The following is a 26,619-nucleotide window of genomic DNA, read 5'->3' as shown; positions in this document are numbered from 1 at the left end:
AAAATTCACCCTTGTGCACTCTGTCTGTCTTACTTATGTTCTTTGGCTACACCTGTTACTGTAGTACCTTATTGCCCAATCTTCCCATTTCTTATCCCTAGAAGTGGTTCTTAGCAGCACACGGCTGCGGGGAAGCACTGGGCCACGTGCGGTGCGTCTATGCATGCTCTGCATGTTAGGAGAAGTTTCAAGTCTCGACTGCTCTTAATTCTGGCACTTTTCTTCAGCACTAAAATCACATAAAAATACACATTCCAGACATAAATCATCATCATCGCCCATCATTATCGAGGCCAGCAGAACGCCAAGGTGATGGGAAGGAGGAAAAGGACGGGAACTGTGCCCAGAACCGTAACAAGCAAGTCTTTCTCAATCTGTGGCTCTTAAATCTAGTCTGTTAAAACAGATCTTTCCGTCTATGGTTCTCTGCTTGTTTCGGTCCGCTGCCAGGATTCACAGAGTCGCCAGCTGCAATGTTTGCTTCTCTACTGCAGTACACGAAGCTTTCTTTAAAACCGAGATATTGGGATTCCCACCACTGTGAGACTTTCACGTAGTAGCAGGCTTTCTGGGTCTGATCTTACACTTGCTTAATGGTGATGGTGCTTTGGCTGTTGCACCTGATCTGCAACACAGGAGAGCAGAATTGGCTGGGGAACTGGCTTTAACACCGGATCAGTTTAAGTGGATCATTTGCATTGAGGCTTTTGAATGATTTTGCTCAATCCATGCATTATTGAGGATGGGGAGGGTCGGGGACATTGTGCCACAGGTGCACTACGGCACGCTAGAAGCTGTAATTATGGCTGCATGGAGTCGGTTGCAGTGTTAGTACGGAAGCATGTGTTTTGAAGGGGCCAAATGAGCTTTCTTGCCTCAATAATGGCTCACTAGGCAACACTGCAGGTTGGAAAGACATCATTTTTATACTGCACATGGGTGGTAAGATGTGGGAAATGGAGGCCGATTTAGTGGAGCCTGAATTGGACAAACGGCATGGGATCGTATGTGACATGGGAGATGTGCATGACTGGTATCTGTGGCTACTGATGAACAGGTTGGCAACAGGCAGATCAAGTCTGTTGTGTTTCCACAGTGGATCTCAGGATGGGAACAGTTTGCTGTACATAAGGCAGTGGCAAATGTTTGCAAATGAAAGGAAGAAGTATGGAGTACATGGCTGTAGGGGGCATCTCAGGCAAATAGGAGTCGTGCGGGTTTTTGTCTCGATAAGCCTTGTCACTGCTGTATTGGAGTGCTTCATAAATGTTCATAGATTTTATCCTCACAACTGCCTTGTGCATCTGGGAAGTTTCCCCCCTGTTTTTAAGGTGGGGGAATGAGGACACAGAATAGAAGTCCATGTTTAATATAGGTCCCAGAGGGAGGGAAGAGAGAGATGAATTGTTATTTTCCCCAGTGCTCAGTGATTTCCCTGGCATTCGCAAAGGGTTTAGGGAGAATTTGACCTTTTGTTGTAACGAAGCATCTTGCTACTCTGTTCAGCGCTGGATAAATTAAACATCACTTACTGAGCAAATCCTCTTCTACTGGGGTCTCCCATTACCTCTCCTTCCCGGTCCTCCTTTCTCTGTTTTCCCAGTTCCCTCGATGTATTTCTTCTCTCTGTTTTTCCTTCCTGGCAGCTGCTCCCCTCTTCCCTGTTTGACACCCAGCCTATTCCCCATCTGGCAGAACGATCAGCACCAAAATAGTTCCTGCCGACCCTGTAGTGTTATCACAGGGCTACAGAGCAGACTTTCCAATGAGAATACTTGGAATTGGGAAGTTCACACCTCTGTATTATAGTCGCAGGTCATTGTTACTGCACCACTTATATTCAGTTCATGTAGGAAAAACCTTTTCCCAACTGCTATTACAATATACCCATGGTTTAATATGAAAGATGAGATTCTGCACGGTTGGCCCATATCCTTCAGGCCACTTACCTACTTGTCAAGCCTATAACTGTATGACTAACTCTTGCCCTAAACCACCATTACCCGGGGGGGGGGGGGGAGAGTTAAGGTGTTTGTTTAAACTTGATTACTTGTATTCACACTTTCAATCCCTTATTTTCAGATACCTTATGTTCTTTGCAAAGAGCCAGTGCAAAACTTGTTCCCCATACTAAGAACTATTCCCCCCAGCTTTGCAGAGGGGCCATTTCAATCAGCACGTGCAATCGGTCAGAATAAAAAATGTATTATGGTGCACTGTGTTATATATGAATTATTTGGCTCCAAAAAACATAGCTGAATCTTGAAATAACGCCAAAACCCAGGCAAAAATGTTTCAGTTGACCAGTACACAAGCGAAATGCAAAATGCAGCAAGGAGCAGTGTTGGAGGATTCCTATATCCCATCTTGAATTTTATCTTCTCCAGAGTTCAGCTCCGCAGAAGTGATTATTAAACGAACGGAAGGGCATCGAGGTAAAACAGCTGCATGTTATCACATAGCAACATGCATTTTTATGGTCGAAGATGTGTTTTCTGGAGGCCTGTGTAGGTGTGAGGGGGAATGCATGCAACGTGGTGAGTGAGAGGGATTTGCCATCCTTCTGCATGAAGCAATGCACCTTCTGCTCACAGGGAATGGGGAAACCAGGGGAAAGCGTAATATGTTCCAGCTGCAAAGGAAGATAGTGCAGTCTGAACCGGGTATGTCTGTCGGTTGTAGCTGCTTGTCCCTTTGGGAGACAAAGAACTGGGAGAACATGCTGGGAAAGGCTCCTATAACCAGGTGAGCTCAGGAGGAGTTGTTCAGTGGAGAACAAACGCCTGATAAAAGTGCTACACTTCCATTCTTCGGAGGGCCGGAGAGAGGGATTCAAGACCATTCAAAGCTCAGCGTGCGTGTATGATGGTTATGCCTTTTTGTTTTCCTTTGATGCAACGTTTCTGTCCTAACCCGAATGCAGACCCTTTCTGGATGTCAGCTCTTTCTACCACGTACTGCTTCCACATCACACTGTGCCACTTTGTGAGATGGTACTGGCTTTATAGAAATGAGTTTCTCTGGTTTCTGCTGGCCCTGAAGCTCTTTACTTTCATATTTCTAAAGCCTGAAACCCCACAAGTGAACAACTTGTATAATTTCCATTGTGCTTTGTTTGACATATGTTTTGGGGTTTTTTGGTTTTTTTTAAAAAACCCACTGTTCAATGGGATAGCACGCAAATTCCTCCTTGGAATATATAGACACCTCTGTCTTCATAAAACACATGCAAGGTGCCATATGGTAAAATGAATGTTCGTATCGGGACGTCCTTCTGCTCCTAATGATCGTGAGGGTGTTCCCCCAGCAGAGCATTTACATGGTCGGTTGCCTAGAAAAGAGAAAAGAGAGTAAATGGACAAAAGAAAATAGATGAAGTAGGGACCGGTGCAGGTAAAGAGGATTTAGTCAGTAAATGGGGAAGAAGGAACCTGCATGTTATCTACAGGCAATGTCATTTTTTGAGTTAAATAGCATGACCATATTTCACTAAGTTTAAAAATGGGCTATGCCACTCTCTGCCATACTCAGCTGTCTCTGAGCTCTGGTTTCAGCTGAGCCACACTGAAGTGGTGGGGGCAAGTTTTAAAACACCAGTCCTGGGTGTCCCACTGAAAAGAAGGCATAGTGCTCATTTGTCTAAACCAACAGGATGCTTGGGACAGGTGTTTAAGTGGGACTATCCTGGGGAAAATGGGATATATGGCCACCATAGAATTAAATGAGTCAGAGCAAAAGTCAGTACAAAGATGGACTCTGAACATGCGTGAATAGGTAGATACTTTCTTCTTGTGATAGTTGCATTAAATTATGATAGAAGCATTAGGGGACATTCAGATGATATTATCACAAAATGTTGGAGCTACCGTATGGAGAGAACTTCTCTGTAATTCTCATATCTATAGGGCTGCGTGAGTGGGGTTTGCAATGAAAACAGTAAAGGTTCAAATTTAGAATAATAATAAAAAAGTTAAATTGAGAATGACTGTAGGTAGGTATACAGATAGGGCGTGTGTGCGTGTGTGTGTATGTCCATGCAGGCATGCACTATATGGTTATATTTTGTGCATACCTATATGTACAAAGAAATTTGTTCAATGTGGCTTTGTCACGGCTCCCTTACACTTCATGAGGGCAAATTGTCAATCAACCTGATTAGTAAGAGCAGGCAGTTTAAACTAAATGGGCTGTCAGCGGCTGCCAGCTATTATACAATGCAACAAATGTTCCTGGCATGCAAAATGCAATGGGCTAGCACCCAGATGGTGCAGTCAGCTTGTTTGGGGGTTGATATCCATACACTTTTGCAACACAAGAGGTTGTTGTGGCAGTATTATATGTATATTAATAGTGTATTGTATCTGTCTGCTGGATCTGTAGTGTGTGTGTGTTGGTGTGCATGGGTATATATTATATATATGTGGGTGTACATGTATACGGAAGTACAATAATGAATGGCACACAATAGGAGATGGTAAGGAGGCTTCTCTTTACTTGTTCAGGCAACAGTGAGTATCCTTCATTGGGCAAGGCCCAAGGGCACCATCTTAGCACAGTTTGTGATTTAAGACATTGTATAGGGAGCATGAATAGTTGGGAGTAGGACATGCTCCATTGCTTATCCTGTCCCCTTCCTTGGTTGGGTTTGCAGTGGAAGAAGCTGACCTTGTTTACCCAATGGCTATTTCTTTACCCCAGTGGGGGCCAACCTTTTAGGCAGGCCACAAATTAAGCCCCATGCCCTCCCTGAGTACCACTCTGATTCCCTTTCCCTGCTTGATCTGATGCTCCAGTTTCTTCTCCCTCCCCTGTCTTCCACTGTGCTGCATGCTCCTTCCCTGATCTGCCAATGCCACGCACCGAGGCTGTCTGTGCCACTTGTGGCAGGTCGGCCACCCCTACTTTAGCCTATGCTTTTCACACTGGCATTCTGCTAGCACCTGTCCTGTGCAGACAGAATGCCTCTAGCCCTGACTCTAGTGAGAATTATCACCAGGGATCTGGGTTTTCTGTTCACCATGGAAAAATGTGGTAAAATCCGGACTTTCTCCTTTAAAGGAGAAAAATGGGGAAAATGCTGGGTTTTGCCTTGCAGGCTGGCAGAGTTCCAGGCTGGGGGGAGTGAGAGAAGGGCGATCAGCAGGGAGCACCATGTGCATGTGTGCATGTACAGATAGATGCACATGGATGCAGGCAGCCTAGAGAGCAGCTCCCTGCAGGTAAGTCTGGCGGCCCCCATACATAGGGAGGGAGGGAGTTGGGCAGAGCTGGGGCTGGGGCTGCTGCCCAGCCTGGGCGGTGCGTGGGGCTTGGGTCCCGGGCCTGGAATGTGCAACTGCAGCGCCCAGGTGGGGAGCAGGATTGGGCTGGGGTGGTGCTGGCTTCCCACCACTGCGTGCACTCCCAGGGGGAACATGGGGGGCATATGTCCCCCAGATTTGTGCACAGGGTGGGGAGGGGGGCCTGCTTGCTCCCTGCCCTGCTGTCCTCCCCCACAGGGCTCCATGGCCCAGTGGGCAGGACCCAGGACAGAAGGGCAGAGCAAGGTGGGGAAGCCCGATGCCATTACTGCGATGTCCGATGCCCTGCACCGCCATGGCGAAGCACCCCCTGCCTGTCCGGCAGCAGTGGGGGTGGCAGTGTGAAATTGTGTCCCTTGCTGCTGCTGGGTGGGCAGGGGGTGCCTTGCCATGGCAGTGTGGGGCTTGTGGTGGTGGCACTGAGCTTCTACGCCCAGTCCTGCTCTGTCCTGCCAAGCCAGGTCTCACCCACTGGACCGTGGAGACCCCTGAGGGGGGTGGCAACAGGGCAAGTAGCTTGAGCTTGCAGCAGGCAGGCCACATCTGCCCACCCTGATGGTCCAGCTGTGTCACCATGGAGGAGGGGGAGGCGCGCTCTGCTGTACTGCAGCAGTTGCCACCTCTCGTAGTCAGCCACCGGGGCTTGGGCACTGCTGTGGGGGGCAGGGGTCTGCATGCCTGGGTGCCTGGCCCTGTAGCCCTGGCAGCTGGAACCCCCCTCTGGCAAAGTTGGGAGTGAGGGGCACCGGCACTGCCCAGGGCAATGTGGGTGAGGAGCGAGAGGCAATGGCACGGCCAAGGCACTGGCAAATGAGGGCTGCTCAGTGCCACAAAGCAGTGTTGGGGGAGGGCAGCCGCAGCTGGACCCACATCCTGGTGAGCAAAGGGGGCAGGGGGAGCTCTGATTTTCAATGATAAAAAACCCCAAATCAAACACCAAATTTATAGGTATTTAGAATTGATTATACTATAGTGATTGAGACACTGGTAGACTTCCAAACTGCTTTAAAATTGTACATATATCCATAAAATATTGTGTTCAACTGATACCTATACATATAGTGTGGTTTCTCAGAGAGTCTGTGATCGTTAAACAGAGAAAACCAGGATCTCCGTCCAGAGCTAGCCCTAAACGAACAATTGTGTTGAATAATATAATTCGGACATAGTAACTGTAGTATTTAAGTTGCATCAGCATATTAGTCTCTCATGTTGTTCTGCAGTGAGTTGGTCAACTGCATTGCTCTTTATGTCACCGATAAACTTTGTGCAATAAGATTGGCAGAGGATTAAACCTCATGTTTAAACTTTATGAATCTGCAAAGAAAACAGGGAGCGATTTCTCCCTTAACAAAAAAAAAAAGCCCCTTTTCACAGTTCCCATTTGTTCTGTGTAGCGGTACCATCCAGCTCGTGCGTTTCTTTTCGGCATAAGCAACACCCTGAACTCGATGAGACCAAATGGGACTATTCCTACTTTCTTTTGTTTATGACTAGCTAATGGGACTTTGCTTCTTGGAGCAGCCCAGCTGCTGGGGTGAGGAAGGAAAAAGCCACCTGGAGCCGAGACCAGAGTTAATGTTTACTACATTATAAGAGATGAAAGTAAACAACATTCATCTTGTTGACAGGATGCAAACACTACATCATACCGAATATATTCATATGATTATGGCAGAATATGCACTTGTGTGGCCCTTTATATTGTTTTTAGTGTATCGAGGCCTGAAGGTTATATAAGGTCTGTTATTTTTAAGGCTGCTCTTCCATTAGCAGTCTCTTTGCTGTAGATTTTTTCCACGTAGTGGTAGAGTACATGTCGGCCATTATTCTTTCTTTGTTCCCATTTCTTCCTGACATCCTTCCATAGCTTACTCGTGCCTCGAAAGAAGTTTCCAAAAGCAAACTATACATTCATTTTGGGGCCTTTAAGATCCTCTCTATATTCCTTGTAATGCAGAAAGGCACTTTTTTCCCCATCACTTTTGGAAATAGTGACTTCCTATAGCCACGCTAGCTTTGTCCAGTCCTTAGTGCAACTGTGACCAGCTTCTTTTCTGTATAGAAAACGAGGAGCAGGTTTCTTTTCTACGGCATTGTAGAAGAAGGTTTAAGAGCCGTTCTGTGGGATATGGATGGCTGCCCTCTGCTGCAGGCGTTCTCAGTGTTACAGTTTTGTTTGCAGTGACATCAGAATTGGACCCATTTATCACGAGTCCAAAAGGTGGCTCCTGGAAGCTTAAAATGTGGTTACAGCCTCACTCTCCTGGAAAACGCAGGAGACGAAGCTGATTGAGTGCTGTTTTTATTGCAGATGACCTCACATGAAAAGGAATTTCTGCTCATTTATCAAGAAAGATGCAAATCTAAGCAGATATTGTGGCCTCCTACATTTAAAATGTTTTTTATAGGCACCTAATTGTATGGGGGAATTTAAGAACTTAATCCTACAAATATTGTGTCATTCTTGTTCCACCCACTTTTTTGTCTCTGAACATAGAGACTTCTACATTCCTATCTGGGTTGGCCAGGGGCGATTTTATATTTATTTATTTTAAACTGATCTAGCCATTGTGTGCTGCTTGTTATTACCATGACGCCTAGAAGCCAGAATCACTTAATGGGAAGCCATTCTGGTAGGCACCGCCTGACCCTAGATCAAAAAGTTGGCCCTTGTCTCAAAGAGCTTCCAGTCGAAGTATAAAACAAGAGACAGTAGATGATTCAGTGCCAACAGATGGGTGTACAAGAAGGCAATGATAAAAGGCTGGTCAGCATGACAGGCAGCGAGCTCAATACCCCAGTGACCTACCTGGGGTCAAGTGTTTTGTAGCCATCACAAGAAAGGGTGATCACTGTGCCTCAAGCCTATACCAGTGGGGCCTTTTCAATGACAACAAATGGCCTTGTAGACAAGTTCACATCGTGTCCCACAGTGTTGACTCGTGTCCATTTACCATGCTACCTAGCGGCCTTCGAGCTCTTCCCGCTGGTGATGACATATCCTTAAGACGGCTGAAACAATATGCCAAAACTGCATACGCTCAATAAATAAATAACAACAAAGGAGAGCCCTCAGTTGGGTTTGGAAAGAGGATTATGAGGTAGCTTTGTGAATGTTAAGCCCCTTCCAAGTGGGAGAGGCAGCATGGAAGAAAGCGTAAAGGCGTTTCCTTGAAGATTTAGTTAGTGGATGGTGCAGGCTGGAAGCATGGCCCAGACAGAGGGAGAGATGGTTAGTGGGGTTAAAATAAACTTTGAAGGGCCTTGAAAGTGATGAAGTCAAGTAGCTTGTGCTGGAGGTGATCGAGGAGGAGGTAAAAGCAGCAAGCCCAGAGAATGCTGCTGCAGGGATCATTCTAGATGGTGTTGTCTATCATTTAGCAAGGCCAGAGAAGACAGCATCTCTTTAACCTAGTCCAGGTTACTCACCCTGGGAGCCACATCCAACCCTCCACCAAAGCCAGAGACAGGGGGGGAAGGGGTGGTGTGTGTGCCGAGTAAAGGTGCACCAGTACATCGGTCTGATATTGGATTGGCACTGGTATAAAGAAAATTGTTTGTATTGCAAATCGGCCTGATGTGGCTGATAATTTGGCCAATAAATGCCCGTGCATGTGCACAGTTGCAGCACAGCACTCAGGCACCAAGGAGCACAGCCTGGCAGCTTGCAGAGCTGCCTGCAGCTGGTAAGTCTGTTGTGGTGGAAGGGGAGGGGGGAGGGAAGGGGTGTTGGGTGGGGGGCGATCAACACCCTGCTGAGGCGGGACGCAGGATGGAGCCGTGGCTTATCTGGGGGGGTGGGAGGGGGACCGCTTCTGCCACTGCACATATCCTGGGAGGGCACAGGGAGGTGTACCCCATGATCTGTGAAGTGGGGGGTGAGGGGGCTGCAGCTGTGGGCTGGGGCCAGGTTCTTCCTGCTGTGGGCTGGGCCAGGCTGTGCTCAGGGTGGGTGGCGATGACACTGGGAGAGGGCTATGGGGGGGGTGCTGCAGCCACCCCAAATTTCAACATAGTCCTCCCCCCATAGCTCCCCTCCAAGCATCGCTACCACCTGCCCCAAGCACAGCCCTGACCCAACCCCCCCCACCACGTGCTGGGAAGAGCCCAGTGCAGCCATGGCTGCAGCCCCTCCCCCCACCCCACCCTGCACAGGTCCGGGGGCACATGCCCCCCCCCCCGTGCTCTCCCAGGGTGTGCACAGTGGTGGGAGCTGCCCCATCTCCCTGCACCCACTGCATGAGCCATGGCTCCATCCTGCGCCAGGCAAGGCTGTACCTTTGGGTTGCTTAGTAGAAAGAGTTTATGAAGTTGTAGACATATATATATATAAGGACCTAAAAAGAAGTTTGAGTTAAAGATAATGCTCAGAGTTTGAGCCTGCATGTCAGGCAGAAGGTGAAGTTGTCCTCAGTGATTGAGAACAGACTTAAGAGGAAGGTTTTGGTAAGGAAGGCTAGTAGATCTGTTGTAGCTATGTTTCTCTTGAGCTGATGTGAAAGGGGCAGGATAGAAGGAGGCCAGTCAGAAATAAAGGTGTAGTTCTGTGAGATCATAGGACACAGACAAAAGTGACATTTTTTTGTGTGATCTGGCCCCTGAAAGCACTCTACAGCCATGACCTAACATACGTGCCTGGCTGCAGAATGCTTTGAAAATGGCCAATCGTGCAAATAATTAACCCTTGTCTAATCAGGTAACAAATTAAGGTACTCTGCTTTAGAGTGCCGTAGGATACTTGTGTTCTTTCATGGGTTAATTTTTCATGTAGGGGTGAAGCTGTCTGTAGAGAGGGAGTGAAGGGAGCAGCAGCAGCTGCTGGGCTACTATGCCCAGCCTGAGCTGGGGGAGTGGGTGGAACAGAGACTTTTGCCTCACGACCCCTGTCAGCTACCCTGGCTGTAGTACTGGGGGGAGCTGGACTGGGCCCCCAGGCAAGTGAGCCCCATCTACCTCTCCCCCCCCACTTCAGCTCAGGCTGTGCTTGCCTAGCAGCTGCTGCAACCGCTTTCAAGAGTCTGGCTGGGGGGAGGCAGGGTGGAACAGAGCCCCCTTAACTCAGGGGCTTGGCCCAGCTCCCCCCAATACCCCAGCCAGGGTAGCTGGTGGGTGCTGTGAGGCTAGGTGCTTGTTCCACATCACCCCCTCCAGCCCAGGCTAGGCATTGCAGCCTGACAGCTGCTGCTGCCCTTCACTCCTTTTCTGGTGACAGCCCCATGGCTGGGGAGAGGGGCAGTCCTGACCAGTGCCCCCACCACAGGCAGGCTTGATTTTCCCCTCTCCCCGACCCAACAGGCAAACAGTGCTCTAACTCATGACGCTTCATGTAAAGTGCCATAAGTTAGAGCGGGGCCCTGAACATCTGTTGTTGCCCACAGTGTGGTTGAATTGGTGCTTTGCAGATAAGATTACCCGGAGATAAGGTATAGAGGGGGAAAGGGCCCAAGGACAGAGTCCAGGAGATGCCCCAGAGAAAGTTTCAGGACATTGAGGTGGGGTGCATTTCTGAAGGCCATGCTGAAAGAGCTGGTAGAGAGCAAAGAGAACAGGATCAGATAGGATTACAAAAGCAGAGGGAGAACAAGACTTGAAGAAGATGTTTGACAGCATTGTAGGCAGGTCAAGGAAAAATGCATCTTGTATCCAAAATCTTTAGAATGAGACATTTATTCCATATGAATCTTTAAAAAAACAAAAAAGGAAAGAAAAAAGACATGCTGAATTTCATTGGACTAAGCTTATATCCTCCCTGTGCCTGTTAAAAAGTTTAAGATTTCTTTTTTAATGAGAACAGTGCTAGTTGAGCTTCATTTTTCTTTAAATTTTTAACATCTTTTTTTCTGAAAACCAAACTGAAGAAGGAGAAATATAATCACAGAAAAGGCCAAATGCACTTAACAGCGATATAATTGGGGATGCCTGGAATCAAAAGGCTTTTCTAAGATGAGGAGACCCTGCGACAGTGAGCTGGCTTACCTTGTACCTGACTTTCTGCTAATAGCCATGTAGCTTACAGTGGATATTTTTGTGCCAGCATCTGTTTGAGAACATTAATCTAGTGATCTGAGATCAGGGTGGAGAACTGGGAATTGCTGAGCTACCGCCCAGACTTTAGGGCAGCCTGGCTTTGTGGTCTTGGACTAGTAATTACCTTCAGTTTACTTTTCTCAAAAATGGTTATAATTTTATACACCTGAATCCCAATTCAGAAAAGCATTTTCAGCCTGTGTTGTCACTGGAACCTACACTCATGTTTAAGTAGTTACCTTGAATCTGGTTCGTGACATAACAGTATTGTGAACAGCTTTGCTTGTGTTCTGAATTGTAAAACACTTTGGCAATGAAAAATGCCAGGTAGCATGACTGTATTATTTGCTGAATTATTTATATATATGGGACCTCCAAAATGTTTCTAAAATATTAGTTCATGCTATATTATACATGTTATATTAGTGCAAAATGAAAAGGTTACAGGTCTCTCTCACATCCTGGAATATTTTTGATTGTTTTAATCTGAACCAGTACAAAATAAAACAGTTTCTTCTTTTGTAACATTATCCTCTTCTCTTACTCCTTCATTATAAAGAAATTCCACAGACTGGAAAGAAAAAGACAATCCAAACAGTTTAATTTAAAAAATAAATTGACATGAAATAATAAATATAGATATTCATCAACAACCTGGAAGATGGCATGGAGTGCACCCTCAGCCAGTTTGCAGGTGACACCACACTGGGGAGAGTAGGAGATGCATTAGAGCTAGGATTCAGAGGGACCTCAACAAATTGGAGCAGCAGCTCTGCAAAAAAGGACCTGGGGGTTACAGCGAACAATAAGCTGAAAATGTGCCAGCAGCGTGCCCTTGTTGTGAAGAAGGCTAATGGCATCCTGGGCTGCATTAGTAGGAGCATTGCCAGCAGATGGAGAGAAGTGATTATTCTACTCTGTCCAGCACCGGTGAGGCCACATCTGGAGTACAAAGCCTTGGCTAGGATTATATAGTTGGGGATGGTGCTGCTTTGAGCAGGAGGTTGGACTAGATTAATGTTTCTCAACCTTTTAAGTAGGAAGTACCCCCTAACTTCTGAAAATTTCAATAAGTACCCCAACACTCAATTTTCCAGGGGATTTTATATTTACAGACAAATGTGTGCCATATGTTGGAAGATGGCCTGCGTATATAAGGCTGCAATATGACAGATGTCTGATCTGGTGTGGGTAGGGATGCTACCTTTTACACCAGGGTGCTCAAGAATGTACCGGGGCTAGAGGTGATGTTGGCCAAAGCTAGAAGGGCTGAATCCAGTGTCACGCAAAATGTGGCATGCCAAATTGTTGGGGACTTTAAAGTGCCATGCAATGTGCAACATGCCATATTTTTTGCTATAGTTTTGAGAGGAGGAAGGGGTGTGAGAGAGAGCGAGAGAGAGAGAGTGAGACAGGGAAGGGGGGAGGGTGAAGAGAGAGGGAAGGGGAGAGAGAGAGGGGACAGGTAGTAACCGTAATTGTGGTACAGGCAGGTGGTGTACAGCTGCACCGGGCTCCGCAGCCCTGCTGTGAGCTCCCTGCTGGCGGCAGCTGCACGCACACATTACAGCAGAGAGCAGGGATAAACCCGAAGGTTCAAAGACTCGTGCATCCCGAGGGCTCCACATGGGCAGCCATGGGAGGTCTGCTGATGGAGGGCGGGCACGTGCAGACATACCCGCACCCTCGGTGCTCCCTGCCCTTGCGGCCCCCAGGATGGAGAGGGGTCATCCTGCCTCCCTCTCTGCAGAGGGGCCTGAAAGGCCGTTGCCTGTGGGGTGCGGCTCCCTCGCCACTGTGTCCATTGCCCAGCCTATCCCTCCAAACCCCCCTGCCTATGGCCATCACCCCAGCTGCACCCCTGGGTGGGGCGAGGGCTGGCCAAGGGGAGCAGAAGAGGCACACGGTCCCGGGTGCAGGAGCGCTGTGGAGCTGCCAGAGCCCACGGCACGGCCAGCCATGCCCCCCTGAGCCGAGCACCTGGACCAACCCCGCAGCGAGCCGGGTCATGGGGCCAGTCCCCACAGTGCAGGAGGGAGCGGGGCAGTGCCCTGCCCCTCCTGCACTCTGGGGGGGTCTCAGTCTGCTCCCCACCCCCCCCAAGCCCAGGCAGGATAAAAAAGAAAGAAAACTTACCTGTCTGTCAGTGGGGTGTGTGTGGGTATCTGTGTGCATGCCCTCCACCTCCTGCAGCAGCCTTTGGCCGGCTTGGGGGTGGGGGCGAGCCGCTGGACATGAACCCAGCAGTGGCAGAGGGAGTGGCGGCACCCCCTTGCTGCAGGGGTTTTCCGCGCACCTCCTGCCCATGTCTCGTGTACCCGCTGGGGGTACCCGTACCACAGGTTGTGTAACTATAGACTAGATGACCTCCTGGGGTCCGTTCCAACCCTAATTTTCTATGATTCTGCATGGCCAACATTTATGGGTCAGCATTTTACAAAAAAGACACGCATGGAATATAGCTATCATTCACAAGCTTTTAATAAACTGATATTCCACAAGGTTTTTTTTTACCAGCTGTTTCCTCTTGATATTTTTAATTAGCCTGATTTCTCCAGTAGCCCAAAGAGCTGCACGCTCATGTTGGGTGACTTTTATATGATGAAGCTTATTTTGTGGCTGGACCTATAATCTTTGCCACATCCTATTAGATTTTCCCTCTTCCCTCACCTTCCCACAGTCTGATTTTGCTACACTATCTCTTACACTGTATTGGTGAAGCTGATGCCTTTGTGACCCAGGCTTGGTAGAACAATGAACAATCTCTGGATTGTAGCACGCCATACTGGGAAGAGTCAGTCTCCAACTAAACCTTCACTGTCTTCCCTGACTTTGCAGAAGGAGATCAAATCCAAACACAGCAGCAGTTCCAAAATAGTCAGGGCTCTGCTAAAATGTGGTAAGAAGATGGTGTTATCAAAACTCTGTTTTGGAAATGACAGATCCTATCTGTGTCCTCCATAAGAAGAAAAATATGCTGTGAAGCATCTTAGGCCCAAATTATATTATTGCTTATTTTTATAAACATTTTTCATAGTCTAGTATTCATAACAATGCTGTCATTAATTTTAAGAACATTATAAAGGTCTTGAGCCTCCCATTTAAGTGTCAGAAGTCCAAATGCAACTGTTGTGCATTAGAGAGTGAAGCTGACTGTAGAGGGGCCATACTAGTTGCTGCCTAAGCTGAAAGATGGGCAGAAACAGAAAGCAAAGAGCATCTTAAATTAGGAAAATAAGCTAGCTTTTATCTTTTGATAATATATTGTAATTGCTTAATACCTCTTAGAGTCTTTCAGTAGCACAGATCATTTATTTTCTAGCTTTGCTGAGACACTCCTGAAACAAATGCCTAGTTCTAAACATGCATTTTTAGGTATTTCAGGTCCAGATCGGGATATTCTAGTTTAAGATGATCTCTAGTGTTATGAATCTGAGGTTTTTCCAGTATCAAAGATAAGGGGGTGGGGGGGGAAATAGGGAGAGTGTATTCGGAGAAGTTTTGATTCTGGATATTGTGGTCTGGCCATTTCCCACTACCTCTTTTCCATGGCTTTTTCATTTTTCCATAGCATCTTAGAGTAGGGAAATTTAGCTCAAAATTTCAACTAATTTTGATACTGATTTACCTAAACCAGCATAGGAACCAAGGTTTATACCAGGCTTTCAACTCCTCAAATGTTCCAACTACCATTTAAAGGAGCTTTGTTTTCCTCAGATTTAAGTAAAACAGTTCTGGCCTTTGGCTGCCTATAGACATGCTCCGACGCGTTCTAATTAGAACGCTCTAGCATCACCACAGCGTCATGTGTATTAAACCCCTCTCCCTCACCCCCGCATTTCAAAGTGCCCATGGGGGCACTTTAACTGAAGTTCATTGAATTAGCTTTAATTAAAGTGTCCTGTGGCCATTTTGAAGTGCACAGGGGCTTAATACAAGTGATGCTGGGGCATTTTAATTAGATCAGTTCTCTGGGAACCCCCAAGCACATGTATAGGCAGCCTTTGTCTCCGGTAGTGTAAGAGTGATGTAGTTGCAATGGTCAAGAAATTACATGAGAGGCAAGGATTTTTAGGGTGCTATCTTTTATTGGGCCAGCTATGTAGGTGAGATAAAGTTAGACAAACTTTCAAATGCAAGTCATTCTTCATCTGGTCTCTGAACAAAACCTATCTGAACATTTTCTACTAAAACTTCCTCAATGCAGATAGGGCATTAGGATGATGCTTCCTTTAACAGCAGAGTTGGAGTAAAGTAACTGGGTTTTGTAGGAGCAATAAAACACCACATAACACGCAGACAGGGCATAGGCAGCTTTGCAACTTGTCTGCAACCATTTTCAAAATTCCCGAGTGTCCAGGGTCACAGCGGCTACTCCCATCACACTATAATCATGACCCCCACCGCAATAGGGATGATGTGTCAATAGCAACACATTGGTGCCCTGGTGCCTGAGCCAGCCTTCCAACCTGTGGGGCCCGGGGCAAAAAGTAGAACATATCAACATACAAAAGGTTTGTGTGCCATTTTTCCTTATAATAACCTGTGGCACAGCCAATAACTGCATTCCATTTTTCAAGTATGTCATCGGTAGATTCTGGATCTTGTCTCTAAAGACAACCAAGCAAGGCAAAATATTTGAAAAGCAAATGTAATTAAAGAGAATGAAGCAGCACGAAAAAGCAAATGACCTAGTTTGGCAGTCACCACAAAACCCACAGTGCTCTGGGGATGTCTAAGTATGTTAGGCAAATACTTCCAATCGCTCTCTATTTTGAGTGTGAGTCATTTCAATTATGTGTCATTTCAGTTATTTGTTCATTGTCCTTAATTAGCTAGCTCTAAAGCACTGTAACATAGGTTTGCTGGGGAGTAATTACACTTCCCATAAGACTTATCGACTCTTATCTGGCTGCAGGCTTAATGGTCAGGATTATCAGCAAGAATTGGGCCGCCATAAATGAGAAACGAGATGTTCCCAGGGCAAGGGAAAGAGCTACTGCCTTTTAGGTTTGTTGGCTTTAGTACTTGTTTTCATCATTGCTCAGACAGGTTTGCTCTTTCTGTGGATAGTCGATTCCTGAGTATTGTCTCATAGAAGAAATTTAGAGCCAGTCTGGCTTCATGCAGGCAGTCCTTACACAGGCAACTTGTCTTGACTCCTAGGACTAGTTTCCCGTTCTGATCTGACCTAACCTGGTGTGTAGTAAAAGATCAGCTCCTCAAAACTCAGTTACAACAGACTAAAAATGCCTGGAGATGAGAATCTAAACCAATCTGATTACTCATATGGAAGGAATTGCATGATTGAGGCCTTTGTATACTACTGTATAAACCTCTCATATTCCTTTCTTAAACGTTTAAACTAAAAAACATAAATCAAAACTTGCAGGACTGAAAAAGAGAGCCACTCAAATTAAGTTGATGGAGTCTACTTCCACGAGATCCTTTCGGAGACCAGTGCACATCCTGACTTTATTAAATTTGCTCTCTGTAAATTAGGATTGGTTTTTAACACGGATTTATGGAATTATTATGGTCCTACTGAAATGAGGGTAAACCTTTGGTAGAAGGTAGAAACACTCGTTTCATCTGCTCTTGCTAAGTTACAGTATGCAGCTTAAAGGCCCCCAGATACCAGTGAAAAAAGAGATCCAGTTCCAGACATGGAAAATACTTAAATCTCCTGTATGCCAGCCAATGAAGTTAATATTATACAAAGCACACTGTTGTCAAAGGGCCAGATCCTGCTCTCTCTAGCACTGGTGTAAACTGGGATAACACTTTTTAAAGCAGTGAATTTGCCTGGGTATATGGAAAGCAGTGCCGAATGTAGTCATCTGCATTCAGACACGCGCTCGCTCCATCTTATTTTTGCTCCTGGAAAAAAAGCAAAGCTTTAATGTCGTTACTTGTCTGTCATTATTTCAACTGGCATATGGTCGGCATATTTTTTAAGGAGACTGTGGCATAAAGGTGACCTGATCTTGAGACTATATTAGACGCTATTTGTAGCACAGGTTAACAAATCTTCAAGGTACTTTGCGGAGATAAACATATGGCAGGTGGGCTGAAATACTAACACGCATAATTTCATGGGTTTAGTTTTTGAGTGCTCAGTTCCTTTGTGGGAAGAAAAAAACGTATTTTGTGATTTGACAGCTACTGGGAAAAATAATTATTTTTGACAGCATGGGGATAATGTTAATGTTATTCTAGGAAACCTCCCTCTTCAAACAAATAGGTATCAGTGTTTTCTGGTGTGTAGGCTACAGTTTATTACAGCTGAACTCTGGCTGGAAGCTTCAGGTTTCCGTGTTTAGATAATAAGATAAAATGGTTAAAATGCATGTTTAGAAAAGCCCTTAATGAATTTCAGACATGTATCAGCCAGAGATTGAAAGCGAAAGAAATGATGCTTTTATTACAGAGCAAGTGTAAGTGAAAACCTTAAAGAATAACTTGCATTATCCTAGAGATGAAGTGCACCTCAAATGGGTGTTCTGTAGCCAGGGTGTTACATTCAGCTAGAGAAAAAAATAATGGCCTAAGGCTCGGATACCGTGAGCCAGGCTTTGGATGGCAGGGATCTGGGAAGTGTGGCCATGAAAGATGTGTAATAATTTCTTCTCTAAACTCTCACTGCACTTTTAGGTACCCAATATATTCAAATATTGCTATATTCAAATCCAGAATGATGTTCTGGTTCTGCTGCCGTTGTTGGGTGTTCCACCGCCAAAGCTATGCAGTTATGATGGTATAAACTAGAGCTAGTGTGAGAGCAACGTAAAGTCCTATATGATGATTGTTAGCATTATATTTTTATCTCACTTTCCCACCAGCAACAGACCTGCTTATTGTAGATCCGGATTCATACTGCACTTCTACAAACACCTTGCATGAAACTCTTAAGCACATCTGTCCATAGTCACTAAATACACTTGATTGGTCTAATTGTGCCAGGCTTGGAAGTGTTGATATCATCAGAGCATGGCAGATGATGACAGAATATCAGTGAATTTGGGAATATAATTGTTAAATAAATAAGATGTATGAATTAATTAGCTTGCTGAAAACTCAACTGTCATGTTGTATAACATGTCAAAGGCCATCTGTACCTCTCAGTAAAAGGTCATAAATGTCTTAGTGGATCCATCAACTCTTTAAAGCAGTACATGGAACAACTGTGTCCAAAAGGAATCACATAATCTTAAGCTTCTCACCAGAACTGATTGGAAATATTTTTCCCCGTTGAAAAGCTTGACTTTTATGTAGGAAGCTGAACATTATTCAGCCTATTTCTGAAAACTCTTTGACTGAAAACATGAAGATGACTTGGGCATGGCCCCATGGAGCCTCAGAAGACCTATAGATTGGATGTCTCACTCACCCACTGTCCTCTATGAGCTGAGCTTCCAGCTCGGCATCTTTCATGATATGCCGTTGTCTCCCTTCTTGCATAGAGCGTGATGGCAGATGCAGTCCAGTTGGAGAAGCACAGCTGGTCCAAGGGAATGAGCTGTAAGGCACCCTGACTGTGACTCCTACATGAGGATGTGGCACCAAGGGCAGATCTGGGATTTTGTTAAAAGCAATCAGCACTGCAGGGGTGGCTGAACCCCCACCATTCAGCACTGCAGGGGTGGTAGACCAGTGCAATCAGCCCTGCAGGGGTGGCAGACCACCCTGCTGGAGCAGCAGTTGGGGACTTCTATTAAATCCCCCAGTCAAAGAAGTATCTTCCCTTCCCCTCCATGCCCAGCAGCACAACCCCTCCACTCCCTTTTACCCCCCTGCCCCACCCACTGCTGCCACTGGTCCTGTGTCCTCCCTTGGGCCAGGAGGTTGCAGAGCTCCTCCTGCCTTGCTCCATCTAGGCTGCATGGGGAGCTGGGCTCAGCAGCAGTGGTGGGAGGATTTCCCCTTCGTGAGACTACTCCTGGGCTGGCAGGCAACACCTAGGAGATTGGGCAGAGAGGAGGATCCCACCCGCTGCCACTGCTGCTGCTGTCCTGGCTGAGCCCAGCTCTCTGCAGAGCCCAGCTGGAGTGGCCAGGAACGGGCTCTGGAGCTGCCTTGCCCCAGAGGCAGGCAGGGGAGCAGAAGGGAGCAGGAAGGTGCTGCTGAGCACAGAGGAGAAGGGAGGGGGGAATTTGTACTAGCTTCAAGGACTGAAAAAGTCCCTGAGTGCTGCTCCTATGGCACGGTCGACTGAAGGGGGGTGGGGGGGCCTGCACCCCCTTTGGATCCACCCCTGTGTGATACCATTTCCAAATCAATGTTCTCTACTTGCAGCTTAACATTTTTAGCTATTGTATTAATTTAGGAATTAGAAAAAAAGCTGGGTTGTTTTTTTTTTTGACAAAGTTTTCTGCAGACAGGAAATGACTTTTCCTTGGAAAACAAAAAAATCACTTAGTCCAAACACTTACTCTTAAAAATACTTCTTGATGGATGTTTTTTTGGCCGTTTCTAGCTCTGGCAGTGCAGAGTTCACTTGTTTGATATTATTCATCAGAACCCAAAGCCAGATTGATACAGCCTCCTTGCTGAGTCCAAGGCCGCCACCCAGCATCGAGCTGCACCCGCTCAGTGTGAGTCGAGGTCCCCTGCAGTTGGCACACGTGACTTAGAAAAGTCCTGAGCTCATGCCCTAGTGCCATTATCTGGCGTCCTGTCTCAGAGAGTCAGAGTGGCACTTGGACATACCCTCAGGTCTCGTGAACCACTTATTCTTCCTAATTTCTGTACTCGGATGCCCATCAAGCACAATCCAGGGCTCAGGGCTTAACTTTCCGTCACGTGTCCCATGCAGCATAGACATGTGCTTAGGTCACTTTTCTGAAGGGCGTTCAGCAAGACATTGAGATTAGCATAGCTCCTTTGAAGTTAGTGGTGCTACTCCAGGCTTATCCTAGAGCAGTGATTCTCAACCTGATTGCCACGGCACCCGGGGGTGCCTTGAGGTCCTTTCATGGGTGCTCTAGGGTGCCACACAAAGTTAGCTCAATGTTATAAACACAGTTCATAAGATAAACCCAGAGATTTCAAACAGGAGTCCATCGTGCTGGAAACATTTGGACCTGTTGTGATCTTCCTGAGTTCTTTGCGACAGGAGAGTTGCTGTAGTATGTTCCTGCTGTCAAAAATCAAGTGAAAACGAAGGGTTGGCATTTTCCAAGGGTTGCCTTGAATCAAGGGGCGACTTGAGTCTAAAAGAGGTTCTCAACGGGTTCCTTGAGTCTAAAAAAGCTGAGGACACTGTCCTAGAGGAACTGAGACCAGGATCTGGTTTTGTTCCAGATTTAGGTAAAAAAAAACAACTTACTTTAATAAAAATCCAGTCACATGATTGAGTTGAGTAGAGGCATACTGCTATGAAATGTATTTTAGAGAGATTCAGAGGTTTTGAGTTTGATTATAATGTAAACAGGGGTAATGCCACTTATGTGAGATGCAAATTGTCCTTATTTGACAGATAACTTAGCCTTGTGTAACATGAACAGAGGGAGCGTGTGACTCATTGTTGCAGAGGTAGTGAGAGAATGGTTTAGACATTCTGAAGTTGAAGAACAAAATATTTGTTTAAAAATTGGGCTTGTGTCCTGCTTTGCTTTCTTATTACTAGAGAGTTCTCCTCCCTTTCCTTGTTGCTTACCTTAAAATATCTATGATGTCAAGCCTGCTATTGCTAGGTGACTCCCCGAGTATGTATTTTGAGAGTTCATAACACTTTTTTTTCTGAATTCTCACACCTTAGTTGAAGGGTCAGGGTACTGGATCTTTAACACAGATGTCCCTTCGCATTCATTATTGGCTATTGAAGTAGACTTAAAGCAAATAAGAAGACTTAGCTTTAAATGACCTGATTAAAAATCCCTTCCCTTTTCAGTGTCCCAGTTTTCATTCTCTTTTATTGTCATCCATTCTACTGGTTTCCTAGTCATCAGTGAGTCTTCCAGGCTATATTGGACCTGCATTTCAAGATTCACCTGCTTCCCATAATCACGTGCTTTCCCCCTTTTCATGGTCATGTTTGCCAAAAATCTGAACCTACTTCCAATTGAAGTCACTTGCAAAAGTTGGCTTCAGATTGTGGAGACGTAACGCTATTACTGTGCAGTAATTTACCTTTGTCTTCCCTCTGAACTGTCGTAAAAGATGGAGAAATGGCTGGCTGTCCCAAGCTAGCTGCCCGCAGTAGGGACCATTATAGCTCCTGGCCGCTAGATGGCAAGAGAAACTGTTTGCATTGAACAGAGTTACCCCACGATGATGCTGACTAGGAGAGAAGACATGGCTGTTCCATGGGTGTATCTTACAGGGTGTGTAATTACTCATTTCTCAAGGGATATTGCTTCCCTGGAGTGGGGTGACTAACAGATATTAGGCTGTATATCCTGCATCCGCCCCATTTTGACCCTGATGTAATCATATTACTTCCACGTAAGCGTGTGTCTGCACCCTTGGGTTGACTTTCATTGAGCAAGATCAGAGTTGAGCAACTTAGTGGCCCCCCGTGCGGATGACATAGCCTCCATCCATTGGAACCAAAGAGAGTTGGCAACCATCTGAGTTAAAGGCAGCTTCACTGTTAAACTGTGGTTACTTAAATGGTAGCCATTCTAACAGTGGCTTTAACCCCATTAAGAATAAAGGGCAATTGCTGCCATTTAAAAAAAGTGAAAAACTTCTTAAATTTGCTCTTAATTGCTTCATTTCATGAAAAGCCTTAACATTTGCAATACATTGATACTTCTGATAACATCATACATCACAGCTAACCAGTACTACGATCAAGTAGGCTGGAATGTATTTAAGCATGAAAGAATGATATAAATTAAATAGAAAGCTTGCAGTATAAGCCCCACATCAGAGGTACTTTTGTTGAAGAGGTTTATGTAAGCTTGCACATTTAATAGGCATTTTGCAAGAATTTCTCTGCCAGAAAGGTTTTTCAATAAAACATATTCAGTTAGCAGCAACAGCCCAAATTAAGAGGGTATTTTACCATTGGAAAGACTGTGCTTTATGTTTACATGCTGTTCACGCTCAACGCTGAAAGAGATGTGAAAATCAGGCCGTTGAGTTTGGGACCCTCTCCAGGCCTTCTGCACTATTCCAGACTTATGTGCCAAGCCATTAGAAATGGCCACTCTAGTTACACCATAGTCATTGCTTTATGAATGTACTGTACCCCTTTTCAGTAACGTTTTGAAGCAAATTCGTGCTGATTGGCCTAAAGCCATTTTGCTTCGCCTTACAATTAGTCAAAATCCAACGCTTGGGAGACTGACATGTTGCTGAAAGCGCAACTGGAAGTGGTGCAGTCATACGCTCCGAAAAATTGCCAACAATACTTTTGTTCCATGCAAGCTAACAGTCGAATTGTTTTCAGCAGTAGATCAGAAAGTCTCTGATCTACTGCTGGTTCATTGTTCAAGTATAGGCAGCCTTAATACCGGGAAAGACTTTAAAACAATTCCCTGTTGCACGGACATGTTGTCTAGACATGCCTCCCTCCCAATACATGTCTTTTGACTTTGACAAGAGTTTTCTTGCCTGAGTAGAGACAGCAGGATCAGGCAGGATCTCAACCCAGCTGTATTTTTTTCCTGTTTATAAATTGAATTTATTTTGCATTGAAAATATTCCTGTACTACATTTTGTGTGCAGCATAGTATGCCTTTCTGCTCAGATATCTTGGAGACATACACAACCTTTCTTCCTTTCCATTCAAACCCCTCACTAACATAGATAAATCCTCTTGATTTGATACACAACATCTGTGGCAGACTAGAAACGGGCTAAGACTTGGGTTTGTTGTCATTTTTGTCCAGGAATTAGGAAGGCTGTGAGTGAAAGGCAACCAGAACTAGAACAAACAGCTTTCCCATTTCTCATGTCTTTCACCTGAGGATTTCAGAGTACTTTATACAGAGGCATGAAAAAACACCCCAAACTTAACATGCTTTTGAAGTAGGTAAACACTGAGTAATTGCAATTTTCCCCTCCCCCCAAGATAAAACAGAAGTCACCAGTTGTCACTGGTGCTCGACTTGTGTATGTGATCTCCTCCCTGGTTATATAAATGTTTCTTCAAGTTGAAGGGTTTAATCTTGCTCTCTTGAGGTCAGTGGGAGTTTCACAATCATCAATAAGAAATGTGCATTTTCAGAAGTAAAGTACCTTGTACCTTCTTTATAAACATTTCCAGCATGGACAGGAATTAGATTTTCATGGGCTAAGGAGCACAGACTTTCCCGTTCTGGATCACCTTCTCTGCCATGCTTGCTTCTTTGGGGGTCAATCTCTGATGGTTCAGTGGAAACCAAGACAGCTCCAAAACGTACCCACCCAACAGTTCAGAGCAGGGGAGGGGAGGAGTCATTTGTATATATTACAGAAAAAAATACTCTATGATTTAGACACGGTCTTCCTCACCATCCGTAAGCCAGTTAGAAGTTTCTCTGGTGGCATTCGACTGCTATTGAAAACCTGAAGAATGTCACGGTAATACATGAACGATGAATCAAGTGACAATAAATAAAAATAAACTTCAGAAACCCCCACATCAACATTTATCCTCGTTCATTTAAGAAAACAAAATAGAAACGACCCCAAAGCACGAAACCTAAAAATGTAAAAAAAAAACCCTGCCATAAACAGTAGATATTAAAGGAAACTATTATATTTTTATTTTTTTTAAGCTACAGTGTGAAATTAAAAATAGTCTCGTAATATAAAAAGAGAAATCATAGCAATAATTTATGGATGCCAAGCTTTTCGGGATTAGGTTTTGGTTCATTGTGAAACCCTCAGCATTCTCTCCTGTTGCAGTTGCAAGAATTTGATGACGGGAGCCAAAACTGGGAACATATTGAGTAACACGTATACAGAAGTTCTCTCTTCATTAGAAGCTTATGGGGTTTTTTTTCCCTCTCTCTCTCTCTCAGTGAATGGTGGATACAACCATTGCAATTTGATCTCCGAGAAGAAGAACATGATGGACATGGAGATGACAAATAGCTCAGTGCCTGTCTGTAGACAGAGTCTATTCATCCACACAGGAAATCCACTTACCCGAGACCACCCATTGTCTTGTGAGAGATTGCTCCATGTTGGTCAGCTGAATTTAACACACACGGATACAAGGTATTGTTTCAGTTTTTATTGCCTCTTATACTTTACCCTTTGGGAGTGCTTCATTGCTATAATCTTCTCCTCCATAGTTTCCCTTCAGGTGCTGAACATGAGATCTCCTCTCCCGGGCCTGGCCTGGTTGCCTAACGTTTGAATGAATTCTTTGCCTTGTTTCACCTTGTCGTCCCTCCTCGGCTAAGCATTTCATGTCTCCCCTGAAGCTCTCTGATGGCATTTTGCTGCTATTTTGCTGCTACTACTCCATAACTCTTTGCCAGCTGGGGCCACTCCAAGGTCCATAGCATCCTCCCTTGGCCATAGCATCCTCCCTTGGTTTAATTATGGCTTTTCTATGGATGCAATTGCAGCATGCTCTGAAGTCAGCGAGCTTCTTGCATTCTCTCAACTACCACCCATGATGCTTCCAAGATGCAGCCTGGGAAATGGAGATGGCAGAATGACTTCTAAACCGGCGTCTCCCATATGGCACTGTGATATGCCACCAGCAAACCTACAGGAAGCCTGCATACTCTGAGTTTGTTAGAGGATGCACGGTGGGAATAGATGTTCCCATAGAGCTATAACCTGGGGATTTGCTCTGAGGCCATAACATGAAAATGTTGGGCTCTGCTTTTGATATACGCACTATAGTTCAACCTACCATGAACAGATTTTTCTATTGAAATATTTGCCATAATTTAATTATATGAAAAGAGAACTCTATTGTTGTTGTTGTTGTTAGAAATGTTAACATTACCAGATTTTACACGAATATCCTAAACAGACATCCATTGTGAATAGAAGCCTGCTATGAATTAGAAATCTGACTATCTATTTTAATTGCACTGTTTTTTGGCAAAGCTTTAGGATATGGCATGATCTGGATCTTTTGAAGAGCTAGAGCAAAGAAAAACTTCAATAAAGTTGCAACCGTTATCTTCAATATTTGGAATAATTGGTGCTCTCTGCCTGGAACTATCAAACCCCACTTTCCACAGACACAGCAAAAGGAAACGTGGACTCCAACTTAGTTAGGGAAATCTGGTTGTTTTGGATTTATTGTACATTTTTATGCATTGTTTTTCTTCCTTTCTTTTTCATTTCCTAATGGTACAAGGCTATCTTTATTTCCAGGAATGAAAAAGATTTCATCAATATGACACGCACGTGGAGGGACCTTTTTATAGAAAAAAGGACCAGAGCACATTCATGCCAAATAGCAAACGTTTTGCTTTTGGTATCGCAACTTTTATGATGCTGCTGCTTCATTTAAGTTCGCTCCATCCCAACCCTTTCATGGCTCCATGTGGGTTTGCAATTATCGGGCTGGCTTTATTCTGTCAGTGAGGACAATTATGAAACAAAGATAATTATGGAAGGAGCAAACAAAAGGAGGAAGAGAGGACCCTGCTTAGATCTTTTTGAACCTTTTTGTAAAAACCATAATGAGGAAATGACAGATCCCTGTATACAGGGGATCACAGTACCACACTTAGAAATATGAACTCCTTCCATCGCTGTCTGAGGGAAGAGTCCCAGAACAACGTTGAGGATTGTGTGCAGCAGAACCTGAGAGGGCTGCTATTATGATAAAACAGCAGGTGACAGAGCTAATTTTGCCCCATTTGTCCTGCAACATGGCCTCCAATCTGCAGGTTTCACCATCTCCTGAGCAACTATTTAGAAGTATTGGGAAAGCCTCATAAAGTACGGCGCGGTCCCTTTCCTTCACGGACCGCTTGTCTGTCCGGCTGATCAGTCACCTCACTGTCCATTTGTACATCCAGCTGTTCCCACCGCTCTCATTGACATTGGATTCACGCGTAGCGTTAGTGCCCCGTGTGGCTCTGTGAGCCTCCCCGACCGAGCGCAGCTACTCCTAGCTCAGGGAGCCCCCCTGCTCAGACAGGCTGCCGAGCCAGAGCTGCTATTGAGAGTGGGAGTGAAGATAAAGAGCATTTATTCTTAGTGCTATTATTTGTTTTTGTATGTAGTGTCATAGTTGTACAAGGGCCTTACCCTGAGGGGTTGAAAATATAAAAACCCCATGTTGCACGGTGCCAAGTGATCTCAGCTGCCAGGGAAGTCAGCGGGAGATTGAGGGAGTTCTGCACTTCTCTGGACACGGCTCCTTCCTAGGCAATGC

At 45.3% G+C, this 26,619-nt stretch overlaps 1 protein-coding gene across 3 annotated transcripts in view; it reads left to right on the top strand.

The window, feature by feature from the left end:
- GLIS1 (GLIS family zinc finger 1) overlaps positions 1 to 26,619 on the top strand; it is a 297,466-nt gene that overhangs the window by 120,535 nt on the left and 150,312 nt on the right. For all 3 annotated transcript variants that reach the window (XM_059727850.1, XM_059727849.1, XM_014598643.3), the window contains exon 2: positions 24,287 to 24,485. In XM_059727850.1, the coding sequence (XP_059583833.1) occupies positions 24,287 to 24,485 (199 nt within the window). The remainder of the gene's footprint in view (positions 1 to 24,286; positions 24,486 to 26,619) is intronic.

The sequence above is a fragment of the Alligator mississippiensis genome, chromosome 5 (genome assembly GCF_030867095.1).
Source record: "Alligator mississippiensis isolate rAllMis1 chromosome 5, rAllMis1, whole genome shotgun sequence".
NCBI lineage: Eukaryota > Metazoa > Chordata > Crocodylia > Alligatoridae > Alligator > Alligator mississippiensis.
The sequence above is the reverse complement of the archived record's forward strand: the minus strand, read 5'-3'. Positions and strand labels throughout refer to the sequence as shown.